We start from the raw sequence: 17,692 nt of genomic DNA, 5'->3' as shown, positions 1-17,692 counted from the left end.
TGAGCACATTTTACTCCCCCAGAGGACTTCACTCAGAATCGACTCTTGGACAGAGCTGTCCCTCTCGCTGCTTTTTGAAGTGTTGGCTTTGAAAAACCAAGCTTTCTGTAAGTTAGGGGCTAAAACCAGTGAAGTCGATCCCTACAGAAACAACGTTCTTAACAGTAGGGGCGTTCTGAACCGAGTGAGCTGTCACGGAGAATGCTAATTTAAATTAAGAGGCAATCAGTGATAATTATAACACCTGTATAGGACGACGTGATTAGCCTGGACAAAGCTAAGACACTTATTACAATTACAAACAGGCAATAATTTCACGCTGTGCAATGCTCCTGGGTACCTGTCATGTTAATTTTACCAAAAATTACCCCTTGTATTTTCAAACCACCTGAACACCTGCACAGCTGCTAAAAGGGGGAGCTGCCAGGGGTGTCAGCGCGCAAGCACCGACCCTCAGCCCCGCGGGTGACCTACTGTGATCTGGGATGAGGCCAGTTCCCGGCCGCAGCAGCAGCAGCACTTTATTCCCTCCAGCCTGGATCAGCTCAATGGCTCGCGTGTGAGTGATGCCTTGGGTGGGTTCTCCATTAATCTCGACAATCTGGTCACCAACCTGATGGGAAAAGAGTGACCAGGTTTGCGAATCCGACACCGCAAACTGATTTTTGATTGAGAAAGAAAACAAAAAAACCCAAAACATAGAGGCTGATGCTTTGATCTTTTCTCTCGCGTTAAAATCCACTCGGCAACAGCAGCACCGTTCTGAGCGACGCCACACAACGCGACACGCTGGCAGGTCTTCTGCTCAGCCTGCTCAAGAGGAGATCTCTGATTACTTAAATGCATTTCCTACTTATTTACAAGCGATAAGACAGATACAGCCACGCGCTTGGACGTGTTCTCTTTCTGGATCATCATATGGAAGGAGCTTATGGATGAACCACGTCAAACACGGTGCCCTGTTCTAAGTCCCACTCACCAGGCAAGTCCCACAGCAGTTTCCCTACTGGGAACGTGGAGCTCAATAGCACAACAGGATTTATGTCAGGGATTTCTTCTTCCAGGTAGGAGAGGTCTCCACTACGCAGTTACCGGGATGGAGATTGCTGAGGACGGTCAGCAACATCCAGAGGGAACCCCACGCTGAAAATGGAGGCTGGAATGGCTCCTCCACAAACAGGGGCACCAAACTCCCGTGGCAGTACATGGATCAGCCAAAGGATGTCAGCAGTGCCTAAAGAGACCGGGCTGCACTAACAAAACCGCAGCTGCCAAAGCTGGTCATGGCTGGGCACTCATCCGGCAGGACAGGCTGCTCCACGCTGCGCGGCGCCTGCCGTCGCGCTCAGCTGCTGCTAACGGGGTGAGAAATCCTTCCTCGCTGCTCTAAAGCGCAGCCAGAAAATGGCATCATTTCCAGCCGAGGACCGAGAAACAGAATGATGTGAAAGCTGTCAAGAACCTCGCTCTGAGCTGGTGGGACACGGGGTCAGCATACTTGGGAGTTCATACCCAACCAAGCTCCACAGCAGGGTCCAGACAACGATCCCTGCCACAACTCTACATGGGGAGCCCCAAACGCTAACCCTTACGTTAAAGAATGACAGAGTGGTTTGGGTTAGAAGGGACCTCAAAGCCCATCGAGTTCCAGCAACGTGGCCAAAGGAAACCAACTCACGTGCACTCTCCCATCCTTGACAGCCGGCCCGTCCTCAGCCAGGCGCAGGATGAACAAGCCCATGTTGTACTCCTTTCCCCCTCGAAGGCTGAATCCAAACCCACGAGGGCCCCTTTCCAGCTCCACTGGGAAACAGCCTGGATTCTGTGCGGGAGAAGCCAGAGAAAAAAAGGATGGGGACCCGCAGGCAGGTTTAAACTTTTGTTTTCGTGGCAAAACTAATCCCACATTTCTGTGTTTGGAGAAACGCACAATTGCAATGTAAACCCAATCCATCACAGCTCTGGTGTAACCAAGTCTAATTTCATTCGATATCCAAACACATCGGTTTTCCTTCTCGTTGAAGATTTAGATTTCTTCAACAAAATTTGCCACAGGGTCTGCAGTGGCCCCATTACAGGCGTTTTCTATTCCTTTTCTAATTATAACGAGCGTTCAGCCATGCTAGGGAGATGATAACATCTACAACGCAAGCAAAACCCCCGTGGGATATGCTCCGGTGTGGCGTTGCCAGGGAATGTTTTACTGTTCTGCTCTCCAGGGCTCTACGGCACTGCCACAACAATGACCCACACAAGATTTCGCACGGCTCTGCTCCCTCTGGACCATTCTCTGCGCCTGGGAATGACTGTTACCTGCGTCTGGGAATGTCGGCTGCCGATAACCGACGCAGTGCCAGCGTCCGGCTGTGCCAAGTGCTTGTGCTCGGGCCAGGAAAGCCTGTAACTGTTAGAAGCTTCTTTTCCAGCATCACCTTCCGCGGCTGCCCTACACGGAGGCAGAAGGATGCAGATGTCAGCTGTGGATTAACAATTCCAGCTGTTGAGCTTTTCTTCCTTCCGCTCAGCCCTAGGCTCCGTACCTGTCTGCACCGGAGGGGGGGACCTGTGCCGAGCCCAGCGGTCGGTGCTGCGGAGCCGGACTCTGCCTGGCGGAGTTCGTTCCTGACGGAGGGCCACGGTGTTCTGATAAATACAAACCAAACCAAGAGTCAAGAGAGAATTCCCTGGATACAAAGCCAGGCAGGCTCGCCACTGCAACCACAGCGCCCAGAGACACCGCTGCCACAGCTGAGCTCACCATAGTCCTTCAGGGAAGGGAATTTTCCAAGGCCTTACACCTTAAGCCTGGAATACAAGTCAGTTCATCGACTCCATGGAATAAATTCTAGAAGTTTTATTCTTATCTACGCTGCTTTTCCTCAGAAAACCACACCATTTTAACCAAACCAAACGTGGACAGAAGGGCTTTAGACCATCTGTGAGCTGACAGAGGCCAAAAGGGATTGGGGATGGTCAGACCCAGGAGTCTGGTTTGGATATTCAATACATTTTTGTATGAGCTGAAGAATCATAGAATGATAGAATGTCTACGTTGGAAGGGACCCGCTGGGTCATCGAGTCCAACCATTCATAACACTCCCTAAATCATACCCCTCAGCACCTCGTCCACCCGTCCCTTAAACACCTCCAGGGAAGGTGACAAAGAACAATATTCTTGATGAATCTTCTTGATGAAGAACAATATTCATTTGAGAACACATCCCTTTGTACAGGTAGAGGGAGAACGAGGAGCTGCAGGGACAATGAGGATTAAGAGGTGAAGACCCTAACGATGGAGGGAAACTGCCAACTGGCCCAGGGAAGTTGTGGCTGCCCCATCCCTGGAGGTGTTCAAGGCCAGGTTGGATGGGCTTTGGGCAGCCTGAGCCAGTGGGATGTCCCTGCCCATGGCAGAGGGGTTGGAACTGGACAATTTTTAAGGTCCCTTCCAACCCAAACCATTCTATGATTCTAACTCATTAAGGCACCACGGAGAGCCAGCTTTGGGACAGCTGCAGGGAAGGTTCCAACCCGGTCCCACAGCCACACTGGAAAGACCAGCTCACCAACAGGTTACCAACAAGAACTACAAAGTGTTTCGCCTTCTTCCACAGGCTGAGTACAAATTAAAGTATAATAAATAATAATATAACCTTAATAAACCCTTCTCAAATAGCTCATTCTCCCCTTCCCACACACCCAGTCATGGGGCGCTTCACAAAACGCAATGAATTTATGAAAAAAAAAACATTTTCCAGGACACAAAATGTCTCTGTCGCATAAAAGCAACGAACCATGGGCTCTGCAAAATGCTGCCCCTTAGCTAGAACCCGAAATGGCAAGCGGTGGCCTGACATGAACTTCTGTGCTGAATTCTAAGTTAATAAACTCCTCTTCCTCCTAAGGGTTAAAAACATTGCCAAGCACCAAGGCTGCCCCAGGACTCAGTTAGGTGCATCCCATCGCTGCGTCTCTCAGTGGAACCCAAACCAACCCTGGTAAAACACACAAAGCGCTCCGGCATCATCAAGGGAGGCAAACGGAACGCGTGTCATGAGAACGGAGCTTCCCAGGCACCCGAGCCCTCTGGAGCCCTTTGTGGGGCTGCTTGGCGCTGTCACCGTGAAATGCCTTCAAGAGGCTTTCCTCTAGAGACATAATGTCAACTTTTGCTCCCGGTTTCTACTCAGAGTTTTAATTTAGAAGCACAGGCAAGAGAAACGCCATCTGTTTGTACGATTCCCAGCCCGCGCTCTGCTCCCAGCAAGCGGGCGACGAAAGCTGACAGGCTCCTGCTCCTGCGAAAAACGTGAAGGTGCGTGAAGCAGAGGTCGTTTATTCGTAGGAAAAGCAGAGATCACACATCTGTGAGAGCCGGGAAGGAGAGGGAAGGTGCCAGGTGGTGCTTTCATTGCCAGTCTCGGAGGAGAGCGCTGGGGAGCAGCAAAATCCACCAGCATTGATGCTTTGTGACGGGAACAGCCTCTGGCAAAAAGGGCATTTGTGTCTCCGAAGCTGCCTCCCACATCCCTGTAGGTGATCCCTCTGCCCTGTGAAGCTCAGATCCCTCCGGGCAGCCCAGCAGGGAATGTGCCTGAAGCCCCAACTCATTCACACCCACCCTGGCTTCCCTTCCTCCGGGAGCTGCTGCGTGGAGCGTTGCGCCACCGACTGCACCGCGTTTCTGCAGCTCAGTCAAGGAGAACAGTGACACATTCCCACTGTGGTGGAACAGGTTCTGTGTTTATCGCCTTCCTTGTCACAAAACTCTTTACACCTGAAACAACCCTCGCTCCTCTAACCCACATGGGTTTTTTGACCGGTCTCATTTTATCACCTGCTACTTTTTTCCCCCATCTCTCTGTTGCTTCTCCTCAGTTCATGCTTTATCTCTACATTTTGGCTCCATACCTGTAACTGAGGTAGTGGGAATAGTCCTTACACAGAGCCCACGAAGGGTCATGCAGAAGTAAGGGACAGAAAAGTTAATTCAGAATGCTTATTTGGAAAACAAAGCCGATGGAGAGCCCAGGGAAACGGATCCAATGCAAGCAACCCAAACTGCAGTTGCTTCATAAACACTGCTCTGGGTGACGCTTGGAGCCGCGTCCCTTCGAACCGGCGTGCATTCTGGCTGATAAAAATGAAAATCTTCATGGAAAAATAACAATTTAGAGGAGTGTCTGCTTCAAGCATCAATAAAAGGAAGAATTAAGCCTTTGAGATTCTGTATTGCAGGCTGAGATTGCACATTAAATATCTGCAATGAGTGTGAAATTGGAGAATCAGAATTACTCGCATTCTGGCTTTGGGTGTTCATTACTCAAGAGGTGAAGAAAGCCAAATTTCTGGTAAAATAATGACAGCGAGTTTAATTAAACCCACAATCCAGAAAAATGCAGCGGTAAGCAGGGTTCAAACCCAGCTTTTCTCTTCAAATGATTGGGTTTTACACCTTCACAGTGAGCTGTTTGTGTCGGAACAATACTGCGCTGAGCGCAGCTTTGGTTAAACGCACGGGCTCTGAGATGGGACTTTGTGACAAACCCCTACTTCAATGCTTGGGTGACACCACAGCCACGTGTAAGGAGTTTGCCCGCAGCCTGGGAGGCTCTGCAGGAAAGCCCTGAACGAGGCTTTCAGGGTGGAATGAGCCCAAAGGGCAGTTTTGGCCAACAGAATGTCAGGACCTTTCTGTCGTGTCGCAGGGATGCAGCAGTAGGCGATTTGTGTGCTTTAACGTGGCTGGAAGGAGAAATCTGAGAGGGCCTCAACAGAGAGAGGATCTGGAGAGCAGTGTCCCTAAAGCCTTGGAGCCCCCGGCAGAGCCGTTCCAGAGCATCCCAGGAGCACCTCCCTCGCATGGAACACAGCTCCTGGCAGTGTCCGCGGCAGCTAGAGACGGGCACTGTCTGGGGCGAGGATTCCTCTCCAAGCATCCTCCCACGCCTGCTGCAGCTTCCCCAGGAGAGGACAATTCTCTTTGGCTTGAGAATCCGTGCCTGGACAAGACACGCTTCTATGGGAGCAGCAGCTCCTCTCTCTCACATGTGCAACTATGAGAATTCCTCCTACCCTGCATCGCGTGGTTAGTATCTTGTTTTTCAGGATAACCCCTGTAGCAGCCGCCTCTTTCCCTGCCCCACTTCAGCTCTTTCAGAGCAAACGAGTGAGCTTCTTTTTTGTTCCTCTACTTTCCAAACATCTTAAACTGCTCCACTCTAAGTGAATGAACATAGTATCATGGAATAGTTTGGGTTGGAAGGGACCTTAAAGATCATGCAGTTCCAATCCTCCTGCCATGGGCAGGGACATCCCACTGGATCAGGGGCTGCCCAAGGGCCATCCAACCTGGCCTTGAACACCTCCAGGGATGGGGCAGCCACAGCTTCCCTGGGCAACCTGTTCCAGTGTCTCACCACTCTCACGGTGAAGAAATTCTTACTAATGTCCAGTCTAAATCTGCCCCTCTCCAGTTTGTACCCATTGCCCCTCGTCTTGTCACCACAAGCCTTTATGAACAGTCCCTCTCCAGTTTTCCTGTAGACCCCTTCTGGTACTGGAAAGTCACTATCAGATCTCTTAGCGTCAGCAGTTACAACCACCACCTCCAGTCGCCCTCCTTACCCTCCTCAGCGACGACAGTCAGAGTCACCGTGTTGCCTGCGTCCTTGATCAGCTGCACGATGCTGTCGTGCGAGAGCTCCATGATGGACTGTCCGTTCACCGCCGAGATGCGGTCTCCCACTTTCAGCTTCCCACACTGGTCAGCCGGGCTCCCATCTATAACTCGCCCAATCTTGTGAGGAATCACTAAGAAATCAAGAACAGACACAATTAATGTTCACATTGGCAAAGTGTCACACAAAGCCAGAATCATAGACTCATAGAATAGTTAGGGATGGAAGGGACCTTAAAGATCATCCAGTTCCAACTCCCTGCCATGGGCAGGGACATCCCACTGGCTCAGGCTGCCCAAGGCCCATCCAACCTGGCCTTGAACACCTCCAGGGATGGATGGGGCAGCCACAACTTCCCTGGGCAACCTGTTCCGGTGTCTCACCACTCTCATGGTGAAGAAATTCTTCCTAATTTTTATGCGTATATTTGTATTGGGTTTTATGATAAGGGAAATGGTGAGTTTTTTCCATTCCCTTTTATTTAATGAAACATTGAAAACGTAGTGATTATTTGCTAGATAAGTATAATTAGTATCCATTTACCGTAAAATTGTCATCCATTCCCTTTCCAAAGCTCTGGCACTTTCAGTTCCTTCAACCTACATCATGGTGACCAATCTCGCATTGGCAGGAGGTGAGGAAACAGTCCTTGAAATAAGAATTATTCTTTTGCTGGGCACCAAGGGTTGCATTTGAAATGGACTAATGATACAGCTGGATAGAAACATCTTTTATTCGATGACGAAATGAATGTTATATGCTTTATCTTTAGCTATACCCAACCCTTTGTGCAAAGCTTTAGACTGGGCAAAGCCATCCCAGACTACGCTTCTGCTCCAAAGGACAGCACTGCTCGCACGAGGAAACCATACAAATAGTGACAAAAGCTTCAGCTGAACGGAAACATCGACCCTTGACAGCACAGCCTCGTCACACAGAAGGTGTTGTGCCTAAAGGAACACATGGGATGGAAATGGGTCACATCTGCAGTGGGATGAGTCAGGCTGGGTGCCCCATGAGCACTCTGGAGCAGAAGGTTTTCCTGCTCACCACCTTCTCCACCTCACGCACAGACTCTGGGGCGCTGTGTGGGCTCGGAGATAACCACGGACATCTCGTTCCAACACACTTGTTGGAAACCTGGATGCAAAGGTTAACTCTTCTTTCCTTGCAACCAAAAATTAAGCCTTAAATACACATTAAAACGAAATCAAATTTCTCAGGTCAGAGACTCAGCAGCCCGGCGAGCACCGGGCAGCGGTGCTCAGCACACCCAGCAGCACAGCAAGGGCTGCCAGATCTGCTCAGCACAAGCCCTTTCCCTACTTTCGCTCTCCGAGAGGAACTGGCACCTCTCACAACTGTCTGGGATTTCAGGTGGATCTCCTGGCCCGATTTCCTCGGTCCACCCCATAGCGCCACTCTGCTCTGGATACAGACTCCACTAGAGGTCAAAGTAATGGGGCCAGAAAGGACAGAACAGGGATAAGAAGGAATTTGTCAAGAAGTAGAAGGAAAGATGAAAGAAAGATGACTGCTTTTTGTTACTTTCCCAGAGGTGAAGACAGACAGAACTGAAATGGCACAAGAGGGAGGGATGCTCCACTCCACACGGTGCTTCCCCCGGTGCTTCTCCGATAGGAGAGCAGCGCCACAGCCCTGGCAGCTCCCGCGCTGTCCCCACCAAAAGCCGAGCCGATGCTCAGGGACATTTCTCATTTTCGGGTTTGCTGACCCGAGCGTCAGCACCGCAGACGGCACTGGGCAACAGCGCGACGCCACCGCGCAGGAGAAGCCTACGAAACGGGGCAAGAGAGCCGCTGGCTGAGCTGCCTGCGTGCTGACGTGGCCCTGGCAGCGCAGATTCGCGTTACATCAAAGCACATCAGTCAGCACGCTCTCCCATGCGTCTGCAACAGCCTCGCATTCATCTGGCTGCCTGAAGGCACTGCAAAATTGACTCCTCTCCTTCCCAGATCCTTCATCGGGGCTCTTCTACGCAAGCACCGCTTCTTGGTTGACTTGTTCCAAACACCTCTCTGGGCTGAGCGCCGCATGTTTCAAGAACGCTCTTCTGGTGTTTCACGGGAAAGCCTGAAACACTCTGGCTGTACCTCCAGAGCCTGGCGGGGTGTGGTGGATACCCTGCTCCGCAGGGACCGGCAGGGTGAGGAACACGACGTGCCTGATGGCATCATCAGCTGGCTTTTCAGAACCACGACAGCAAATCTGAAACACTTCCACAGCATCGTCAGCCACCCAAGATTAAAAAACCATCAAGGCTTGCTTTAATGAGCTAGCGTGCGCAGAAGTGACTGCGAAGGAGCAGACATTGATGCCTTCTAGCATTTACCAGGAGTTGAAATTTTAATTACACATCCCTTAATAGATTTTTGTTATGTAAACGCAAGAGCCAACGGTGCAGTGTAAAGCACTGCAGGGTTGCAGACTCGATTGCTGATGGCTTGTTTTCAAACATCCTGGCTTTAGAAGACAGGCAGTGACTCCACGTTAAACTGCAGCACAGAAATGTTCCACGCAGCCCAGCCTACAGTTGCACCAGCATCTTTTTCCCTGCATGTTAGAAACCTGGACCACAGGGCTTACGTCTCCAGCACTGGGACTGACTTCAGTTGCCGCCTTCTTTCTGGTTTAATGTCAAATAATCAGGGACTTGCAGCAGATCCTTAGACAAAGATGTTGTGGCTATGGTACAGTTATAACAGAATACCAATAAACCATAGAATAATTCTGTTTCCTCAACATCTGACTGGCCAGACAACCCCTGGCCACTCCGACACCATCACCCACACAGCAGCACGCACGGGAGGGTGACCGGGAACCCGAGAGCCGCTCTGTGCGTGGATCACTGCCACTGCGCCGTCCCACTGTGCCGGGTGCTTCCAAAGCACTGGCTGTAGCATTCTTGGAAAGTCATCGGCTGCGCCAAGACTGCCTCACACTCTAAATATGGATCATCTGAATCCAGCACAATGTTATTTAGACATGAGGTTTTTTTTCTGTGTTCCTGCTGGGTTTTATTGTGCAGTAAAATGAAGTGGAAAAACAGAAGGAAGTGTCTGAGGTTGAATAAAAGAGAGAGATGTGTTGTAGTCCGGAATCAGTTTAAGGAGGGTGATGTGCACTAAGGAATGAAAGGGACTGAATAAGGATTTCAGGAGTTCTCTGCACCTTAACACCAGTGCTATGGGAGAACACACGGAGATGGTTGTGATCTAAGGGCTCACACAGAAAACCAAAAGGGAACAAAGCTCAGAAAGGTGATCCTGTTTGCCACCTCACACAAAAACTATTCATCAGCCTCTGCCTGGCCCCGCGAGGGCAGCGGGAGCCTCAGCGCGAGGGAAACGACCACGCTCAATCGCGCTGAGCAGACCTGCTCTGGTGCAGGGGTCACAGATCCATCAGCGGAGCTGCACTCCAGGGCTTCCTGCAAGCGGCTTCTTCTTCGCTCACTATATTTGTGTTTATTTTTGCCTTTAGCCTTGGTTATCTCACTGTCGATCAGTCCCCACCGTGCCTGGAGCCAAGTCCATACATCAGAACCATGAGATCAGAGCATCCTGGCACAGCACTTACCACCGGGAGGAGGTTTGTTCTTCGAGGTGAGGATGACGAAGCCGAATCCTTCATTCTCCTTCCGCTGCAGGCGGACATCGTAGACCTCTGGGGGCTGCTGGTTTGCACCCTCTATCCGATTCAGTTGGGGAGAGCTGGTTTGTGTCAAGACAGGCTGCGAGTCCTCCTCCTCGGGTTGTTTTTCCCCTTGCAGGGAGCAGACAAACAACAAATAAGGAAAACTCAATCCTGCTGGTTTACCAAGCAGCTCCAGCAAACCCAGGCATCTTGGCATCAGAGCCAGCGCGAGGAAACACTGCCTGCCTGGGAAAGTAAGGGCGAGTTTAACAACAATACAGCTGGGATCAAACAGAGATCAGATGCAGGGTGAAGCGCTCAACGGCCCCCAGTTCCACACAGGCGTGCTCGGTTATGCAAGGAAAGGCCACGGCACACCGGTGTCACAGCCGAGCAGACTTGGCAGGGTGCACACAGACTTTGTCAGAGTGATCTGATGCCTTTTTATAGTAAAAATAACCCACTGTGGCTCTTCTGCATGCTACAAGCTCAAGATCTACAGCAGAGATCCTGCTCCCAGCTACACCAATTGACATCTAAGGAACAACTGCTTATGCGGAACAACAGAAATGGGTTTTGAAAGGCAGTTTGGAGAATGAATTCAGGCTTTCTTTTAGCAAACCTACAAAATCCTGGTGCTGAACCAGCCAGGAAGCTCAGGCTGCCCAACTCTAGTGCAACGGCTGATGGGTTTCATAGCAGCTTTAATCGATCTGATTACAAAATCTATGTGTTCCTTTACCGGAGCTGGAGCACCCTCTCCGGACAGACAGACAGACACATACCACCAAAGAAGATCTTCCTCCGGACGGTGAGCAGCACCTGCCCGTTCCGTGCAGCGCTGGTCATCAAGTCCAGAACTTGCTTGTGGGACTTTCCTTTAACAGGGACTCCATCGATGCACATCAGCTCATCCGCAGCTCGAAGCCTGCCGTCCTTCTCTGCCGCTCCCAGCGGGATGATGGCTCCGATATAGATCTGTTGGCAGAGCACAGGCAGGGGGCTTGAAGGGCAGAACAGGAGCTCAGGAGAACACAGAAAGGCTGGGATCCAGGAGAAGGCAGAGAGACGAGGGCTTTGGGGAGGTATTTATGAAGGTTTCTGACCGTCCAATGCCAGCAGAAGCACAGGCAGAGCGTGTAACCAGCAGGAGCTGACTTAGCGGTACAACCCGGGGGCTCGAAGAGGTCAGTAAACACATGAAGTGGGGCGGGGGGTGGATTTTACATTCTTATTTCCATCAATTCTGGAAGCATCGCTGTTCTCCTGAGCATATCTGCTATCTCAGGAGTGTGTTTAGCAGCTCAACCTCTGACACAATCACCCACTGTGCACTTCTCACACACAGCATTTCTCAGACATGACTGAAACAAAAGCCTTTGTCATTTATCCCGCTTGTTTTACTATTTTTTTAATCAAGGCTCAGACAGCAACCGGGGGGGAGAAGGAAAATTTGAAAGGACTCAAATTTACTGCTGAAAAGCACAATTCCATGCTTGAAGGTTCCCCGTGCGCAGCTCCTGGTGCTCAGAACCTGCAGTCAGGCTGCTGCGCTCCCCTCATCGGTTTTATCTGCCCCCACCTCAAAAAGTGAACTAAATACAAAGCAGCTAAGAGAACCACACACTGTTTCACGGGCTACAACTGGGGTTAAATGAAAGATAAGGAATAATTATGCCGGTTTTGTCGGAGGTGATCATCTGCACGCAGCATTCACGACGTCAGCCTGACGCTTGCCAACGGCCACGGCTGTTATGGAAACAAAACACAGATGCTACACAGGGCAACAGAAGTGAGGGTGTTTCGTTCTGCTCTCCCTTTTCTTTAAATGTATGTTAGGGAAACAATAAAATGGCTGGTGCTGGATCACAGCTGGGAACGGAGAAAAACGTATTCTTTAACCGCAATGCAAAAGCAATTCCTGAGTGCGTACCCCGAACACTCCTCCTGGGGGTTTGGCTGCCGCAGGAATTGCCTCAACACAGGGTTGAGGAATCAGCACTTCTTCACAGAGGAAAATGTTTGCCTCTTTGGAAATCGAGGGAGACTCCTACAGCCGCTGGCTGAGGAATGGGCTGCCCAGTGGGTTCCGCACCGGCATTTGCCCCTCTGCCTCCAGCGCTGCCGTTCCCTGGTAATCATCTTGCCCAGCAGAGTCAGCCAAGCCCACCCGCACAGCTTGGCACGCTCCGGCCGGGAAACGCAACTGCAGCGACCACATAAAATCACAGAGGAACCCTCGTCACTGACTGGTTAAGGCAAACCAGGCTCTAACCCACACCTTTCTCCTCAGAGCTATGCTTTGATGCTGGGTGCAATGCAAAACACAAACAAGGTCCATCTGCAGGAGGAGTTAATAGGTCCATAATAGGTTCTGCTTCAAGGCTCTCGTGAAAACACTAAAGCACCACAATATGTGATTTCTGAGATGAGAGGGAAAGCCACAAGGCAAAGAAAAGCCTGAAGAAGAGCCCTTGAAAGGCTGGGCTTGTGTCCCTGAGATGAAGCCACCAGAAACCACATTGACTGACAGAAGAAACTGCCTTCTTGAAGGTCTGGCAGGAGAGGTGGGGGAAAAGGGATGTGCAATAACCCCAAACCTTGCCTCGCTTCAGCAGGCTGCACTTCAAAGCACAGCCACAGAATCACAGAATCACTAGATTGGAAAAGACCTCTTGGATCATCGAGTCCAACCATTCCTATCTGCCACTAAACCATGTCCCTGAGCACCTCATCCACCCGTCTTTTAACTACCTCCAGGGATGGGGACTCCACCCCTCCCTGAGCAGCCTCTGACAGTCCCCAATGAGCCTTTCGGTGAAAAATTTTTTTCTGATGTCCAGTCTGACCCTCCCCTGGCGCAGCTTGAGGCCATTCCCCCTTGTCCTGTCCTCAGTCACTGGGGAGAAGAGCCCAGCTCCCTCCTCTCCACAACCTCCTTTCCGGCAGTTGTAGAGAGCAATAAGGTCTCCCCTCAGCCTCCTCTTCTCCAGGCTAAACAACCCCAGGTCCCTCAGCTGCTCCTCATCAGACTTGTTCTCCAGACCCTTTCGCAGCTTCGTTGCTCTTCTCTGGACACACTCCAGAGCCTCAACATCCTTCTTGCAGTGAGGGGCCCAGAACTGAACACAGTACTCAAGGTGCGGTCTCACCAGTGCCGAGTCCAGGGGCAGAATCCCCTCCCTGGCCCTGCTGGCCACACTGTGTCTGATCCAAGCCAAGATGCCATTGGCCTTCTTGGCCACCTGGACCACCGCTGAGTCATGTTCAGTCAATCAACACCCCCAGGTCCTTCTCTTCCATGCAGCTCTCCAGCCACTCTTCCGCCAGTCTGTAGCACTGCACAGGGTTGTTGTGCCCCACGTGCAGGACACGGCATTTGGCCTTGTTGAATCTCCTGCCATGGCCTCAGCCCATGGGTCCATCCTGTTCAGATCCCTTTGGAGCCTCCCTGCCCTCCAGCAGATCCACACTTCCACCCAGTATAGTGTCATCCGCAAAGTTACTTGGGGTGCATTCGATCCCCTCATCCAGGTCATTGATGGAGACATTGAACAGGGTTGGACCAGCACCGAGCCCTGAGGGACACCGCTTGGGACTGGCCTCCAGCTGGAGTTAACTCCATTGACCACCACTCTTTGGGCTCGGCCATCCAACCAGGAGAGCGTGCGCCCACCCAGGCCCGAGGCAGCCGGTTCCGTAAGCAGAATGCCTGAAGGAGCTTTTGCAGGCTAAGCAGACGCTTCCTTCCACTCATCTGCTCTGATGTGCACAGCACATTGAGCATTGCCGGGGCACTGTTTGTGCCAAGACCACCACTGGGATCAAGTGGAGATGGGAAGAGGCCAAGCCCCAGCGCTGGCCCTTCAGGGGCTCCTGAGACACAGAAACACCAGCAGCATCACCAGCCTGAGAGGGAACTGCTGCCAAGGACAGGCTGCAGAGAGCAGAGAGGGCACGGGAGCCTGGCGGGTTGAAGTCAGCCGCAAAGAGGGAAAAATGAAAGTTATTGGAGTCAATTCTTGATGAGCTACTGAATCCATGAATTCTGCCACTACTGAATTGTTTAGGATGAGAGGGAAATGGCGATGACAGAGTAGGAGCCGTTCTAACAGCGAGGCTGTAAGATAACGTAGGCAAAACACAAATGGTTTAACTTACGGGCTGATCTGGTCCATCCCCTCCAAGCACCCGGAAACCAAAGCCGGACTCTTGTTTTCGCAGGAAAACATCCAAATCTCTCGTGTTGGGAGCTACGACAAAGAAACATTACCAAACATGTAAGGAGCTATTGATTATTGAAAGATTAAGCTTTTGTGATGCATTCTGATTCTTCTTATCGACAGAAGACGGTAACCAGAAATACAGCAAATAATTCAAACAGCCACATCCTCAGTAACGTTCTCTTTCCAAAACAGAAAAGTAAATGTTCAAGAAAAGGCTGAAAAAGGAAAGGATGGATTGATGAATTCTAAAGGAGAAATAACAGCCGTGTTTGTATAGTGGGTCAGGATAAAATGTGGTCTGTAATACAACTCAGAGCTTTCTATAGGCTCTGAAACAGTTGGTTTACATCAGACCTTACTCACTCTTGAGATCTTTCTGTGATTACTGTTTTATTGTCAATACGGTTGAAGCATATTCTATCATTTTTTTTTTAACAAGAATTCCATAGTTCTCTAATTCCTGTATCAATTACACATTTCCTGAAATGTTTGATCTATGGGAGGTTAACAGGAAAGCCACGGGAGTTCTGCCACAAAGACAAAATCCCTCTGTAATTGAAAATATCCATGTTGAAGTTGATCTACTTACGTTTGTCCTCGTACATAGTCTTGGACTTCAGGTAGACTTCGGAAGGGTCTGGTTTAGGAGAGCCGGGTCGCACAGCGGTGGGTGGAAACGGCATCGGCTGTGGGATGGGATCGCCGACAGCTTCCAGACTCCCTAAACTGTCTTGCTTGTCCTTCTGGAAGAGAATCCAACCCACAAAATCCAGATTACATCAAAAGCAGAGCTGAGCTTGTGTGCTTGAGCACAAAGACAATGAGCATCACGGAGGGCAAAACATCCCTGCCATCTCCCACCCTAATTTCCAATCTATTATAAAATCATAGAATAGTTTGGGTTGGAAGGGAGCTTAAAGATCATCCAGTTTCACCCCCTGCCATGGGCAGGGACATCCCACTGGCTCAGGCTGCCCAAGGACCATCCAACCTGGCCTGGAACACCTCCAGGGATGGAGCAGCCACAACTTCATTGGGCAACCTGTTCCAGTGCTTCCCCACCCTTATGGTGAAGAAATTCCTCCTCATGTCTAGCCTAAATCTACCCCTCTCCAATTTATACCCGTTTCCCTTTGTCCTATCACCACAAGCCTTTATGAACAACCCCTCTCCAGCTTTCCTGTAGGCCTCCATTATGCACTGAAGTAACTCTAAATACTAATCCCAGGATGAAACCCAACCTGGAAAACTGGGAAGCGGCGGTAGCCTGCGTGTGTCTGTGCACGTTAAACAGCAGGAGCAGAACAGGCTTAGAAATGCCCTTTTACGAAGGCTGGAAGAACACCTCCCCCAAGGCGCTCAGCACTTTGACACTTGTGCGTTTATAAACACGAGAACTTGCCCTTTTTAACTGAATTATTTTGCCACACTGCTTAATGCCACTGAACATCGAGCGCTCCGTGGGAAGCTGCTGCTGCACGTGTGCTGGGACACCAGTCCCTGCGTCCTGAGTATTTTTAAGGCGCCCGTGCAGAGGGTGCTGACACGGTGTGCATCCTCGAGCCGTGGGGATGCGGGCACACGTTCCTCAGCGTGGTACTCGCGTGGAATGGAATCCTGAACTTTTACCAAGTGCAGCCTGATCCACGTGCACAGAACTCAGGTGCTCACGTCATCCCACTGCTGGGATACGACCTCAGAACAAAGACTGGAAAGGAGGCTACATCTCAGCAACGGGGTTTTCCTAAAATGAAATAGTTTGTTCTGCACAGGAAGCAGTTTTAAAGGCTCAGCTCTGCTCACCAACAGGCCTGGTGGATAAAAGCAGTGTCCGGACAGGATACTCTATCAGCATTATCTACTCAGAGGGTCTTTTATGAAGCCTAAGGACTCTCCACTGAGCTAATAAACCTATTAAAGATACCCCAACAGAGCAAACTTCCAAGAATAATGAGTACCGAACTAGGAATGTGCAGCTACATAGAGCTTTCCCAAGAACGAGGCGAGGGTTCAAAGATAAGCAAGCATTTGAAGAAGTACCAACCAGTACCAACCAGTGTTAACTCTACATGAGAGCTGAGAAGCATCGGAGTAGCACACACCTCCTTTAGAAATCCAGTTTCACTTTAACAGAGGTAATCAGCAACGAAAAACGATAGGCACTGCATTTTGCGTCCCTTGTACCGGATATGCTGACAGCAGTTACTTCAAGACAACGAATCTCTGCCTGCTTAAGTAGATGTGGTTTTGTAAAACCCCCTTGCAGATCCCCTCAAGACCACAATCCAGAGAAGAAGAGACTCCAAAGGTGGTCAGAGCATGCACGCAGACAGTGATTTCAGCATAGTGCAAAGAAAGGAAGCAGCGCTAGAACTTCAGGGGCAACATCATGACAAACCCACACTACACCTATTGTCACACGTGGCCCCCGCTGCATTCTGGACCTCTCGGCAGCACGAGAGGTGTCCATCAGCTCTGGTAGAAAACCCCAAAACCTCAAAGGAACCTTTAGCGCTACGCTAATAATTATAAGTCTGGTTTGCAACCAAACCCCTGGAATATTCTCCATCGGAAGCATTCCAACGCATTGCTCATACTCACCCCTTTGGTGGTTTTAGTAGGCGAGGCTGGACCTGAGGAAAACACAAGGTAGAGAGCAATGTTGGTGTCATAGCAATGCAATCACATCCTGGGCTGGACATAACTGCGGATTCACTCTTCTTTGAAAAGGCAAAGGGCACGTGTAGTTGAGCAAAGCCACCGCTTCAGAGACCTCTCGGATTAAAAACGCTCACTGCACAACTATGAAAATGCCCTGTTCCCGTCTGCCAAGCGCTGGTGACCCAAATGACACATCAGTCACTGATTTGTCCAAGGGAATTTCGCTTGCTGCTCAAGAATGATTTCCCCGGGGGATTAAGGAGTAGTAGCATTTATACAGAGAGACCCGGGGGTTTTTGCAAGTGTCGATGGCTGAAGTGACACTCGGGGCTACAATGAACACTTAAAGAGACTCCAAGCAGCCAAGCGTCGCTTCAGAATTCCTTCAGCTCCTTCTACAGGATTTACCAGTTGGCTTTTGGGGAACACGCGACAGCCAATGGAGAGGTATAAACACAAAAATGCAAA

General features: G+C 50.5%; 1 protein-coding gene across 6 annotated transcripts in view; it reads right to left on the bottom strand.

The window, feature by feature from the left end:
• The window catches only part of MAGI3 (membrane associated guanylate kinase, WW and PDZ domain containing 3), a 61,161-nt gene that overhangs the window by 4,822 nt on the left and 38,647 nt on the right, over nt 1-17,692 (bottom strand). For 5 of the 6 annotated variants that reach the window (XM_054087273.1, XM_054087279.1, XM_054087277.1 and 2 more), the window contains 10 exons: nt 17,165-17,196; nt 15,153-15,306; nt 14,499-14,590; nt 11,123-11,315; nt 10,281-10,466; nt 6,628-6,813; nt 2,541-2,643; nt 2,314-2,446; nt 1,679-1,822; nt 475-613 (listed from right to left, as the gene is read on the bottom strand). In XM_054087273.1, coding sequence (XP_053943248.1) covers nt 475-613; nt 1,679-1,822; nt 2,314-2,446; nt 2,541-2,643; nt 6,628-6,813; nt 10,281-10,466; nt 11,123-11,315; nt 14,499-14,590; nt 15,153-15,306; nt 17,165-17,196 — 1,362 coding nt within the window. The remainder of the gene's footprint in view (nt 1-474; nt 614-1,678; nt 1,823-2,313; nt 2,447-2,540; nt 2,644-6,627; nt 6,814-10,280; nt 10,467-11,122; nt 11,316-14,498; nt 14,591-15,152; nt 15,307-17,164; nt 17,197-17,692) is intronic. The other variant, XM_054087274.1, reaches the window with a different exon arrangement.

Source organism: Cuculus canorus, chromosome 24, assembly GCF_017976375.1.
Source record: "Cuculus canorus isolate bCucCan1 chromosome 24, bCucCan1.pri, whole genome shotgun sequence".
NCBI lineage: Eukaryota > Metazoa > Chordata > Aves > Cuculiformes > Cuculidae > Cuculus > Cuculus canorus.
The sequence above is the reverse complement of the archived record's forward strand: the minus strand, read 5'-3'. Positions and strand labels throughout refer to the sequence as shown.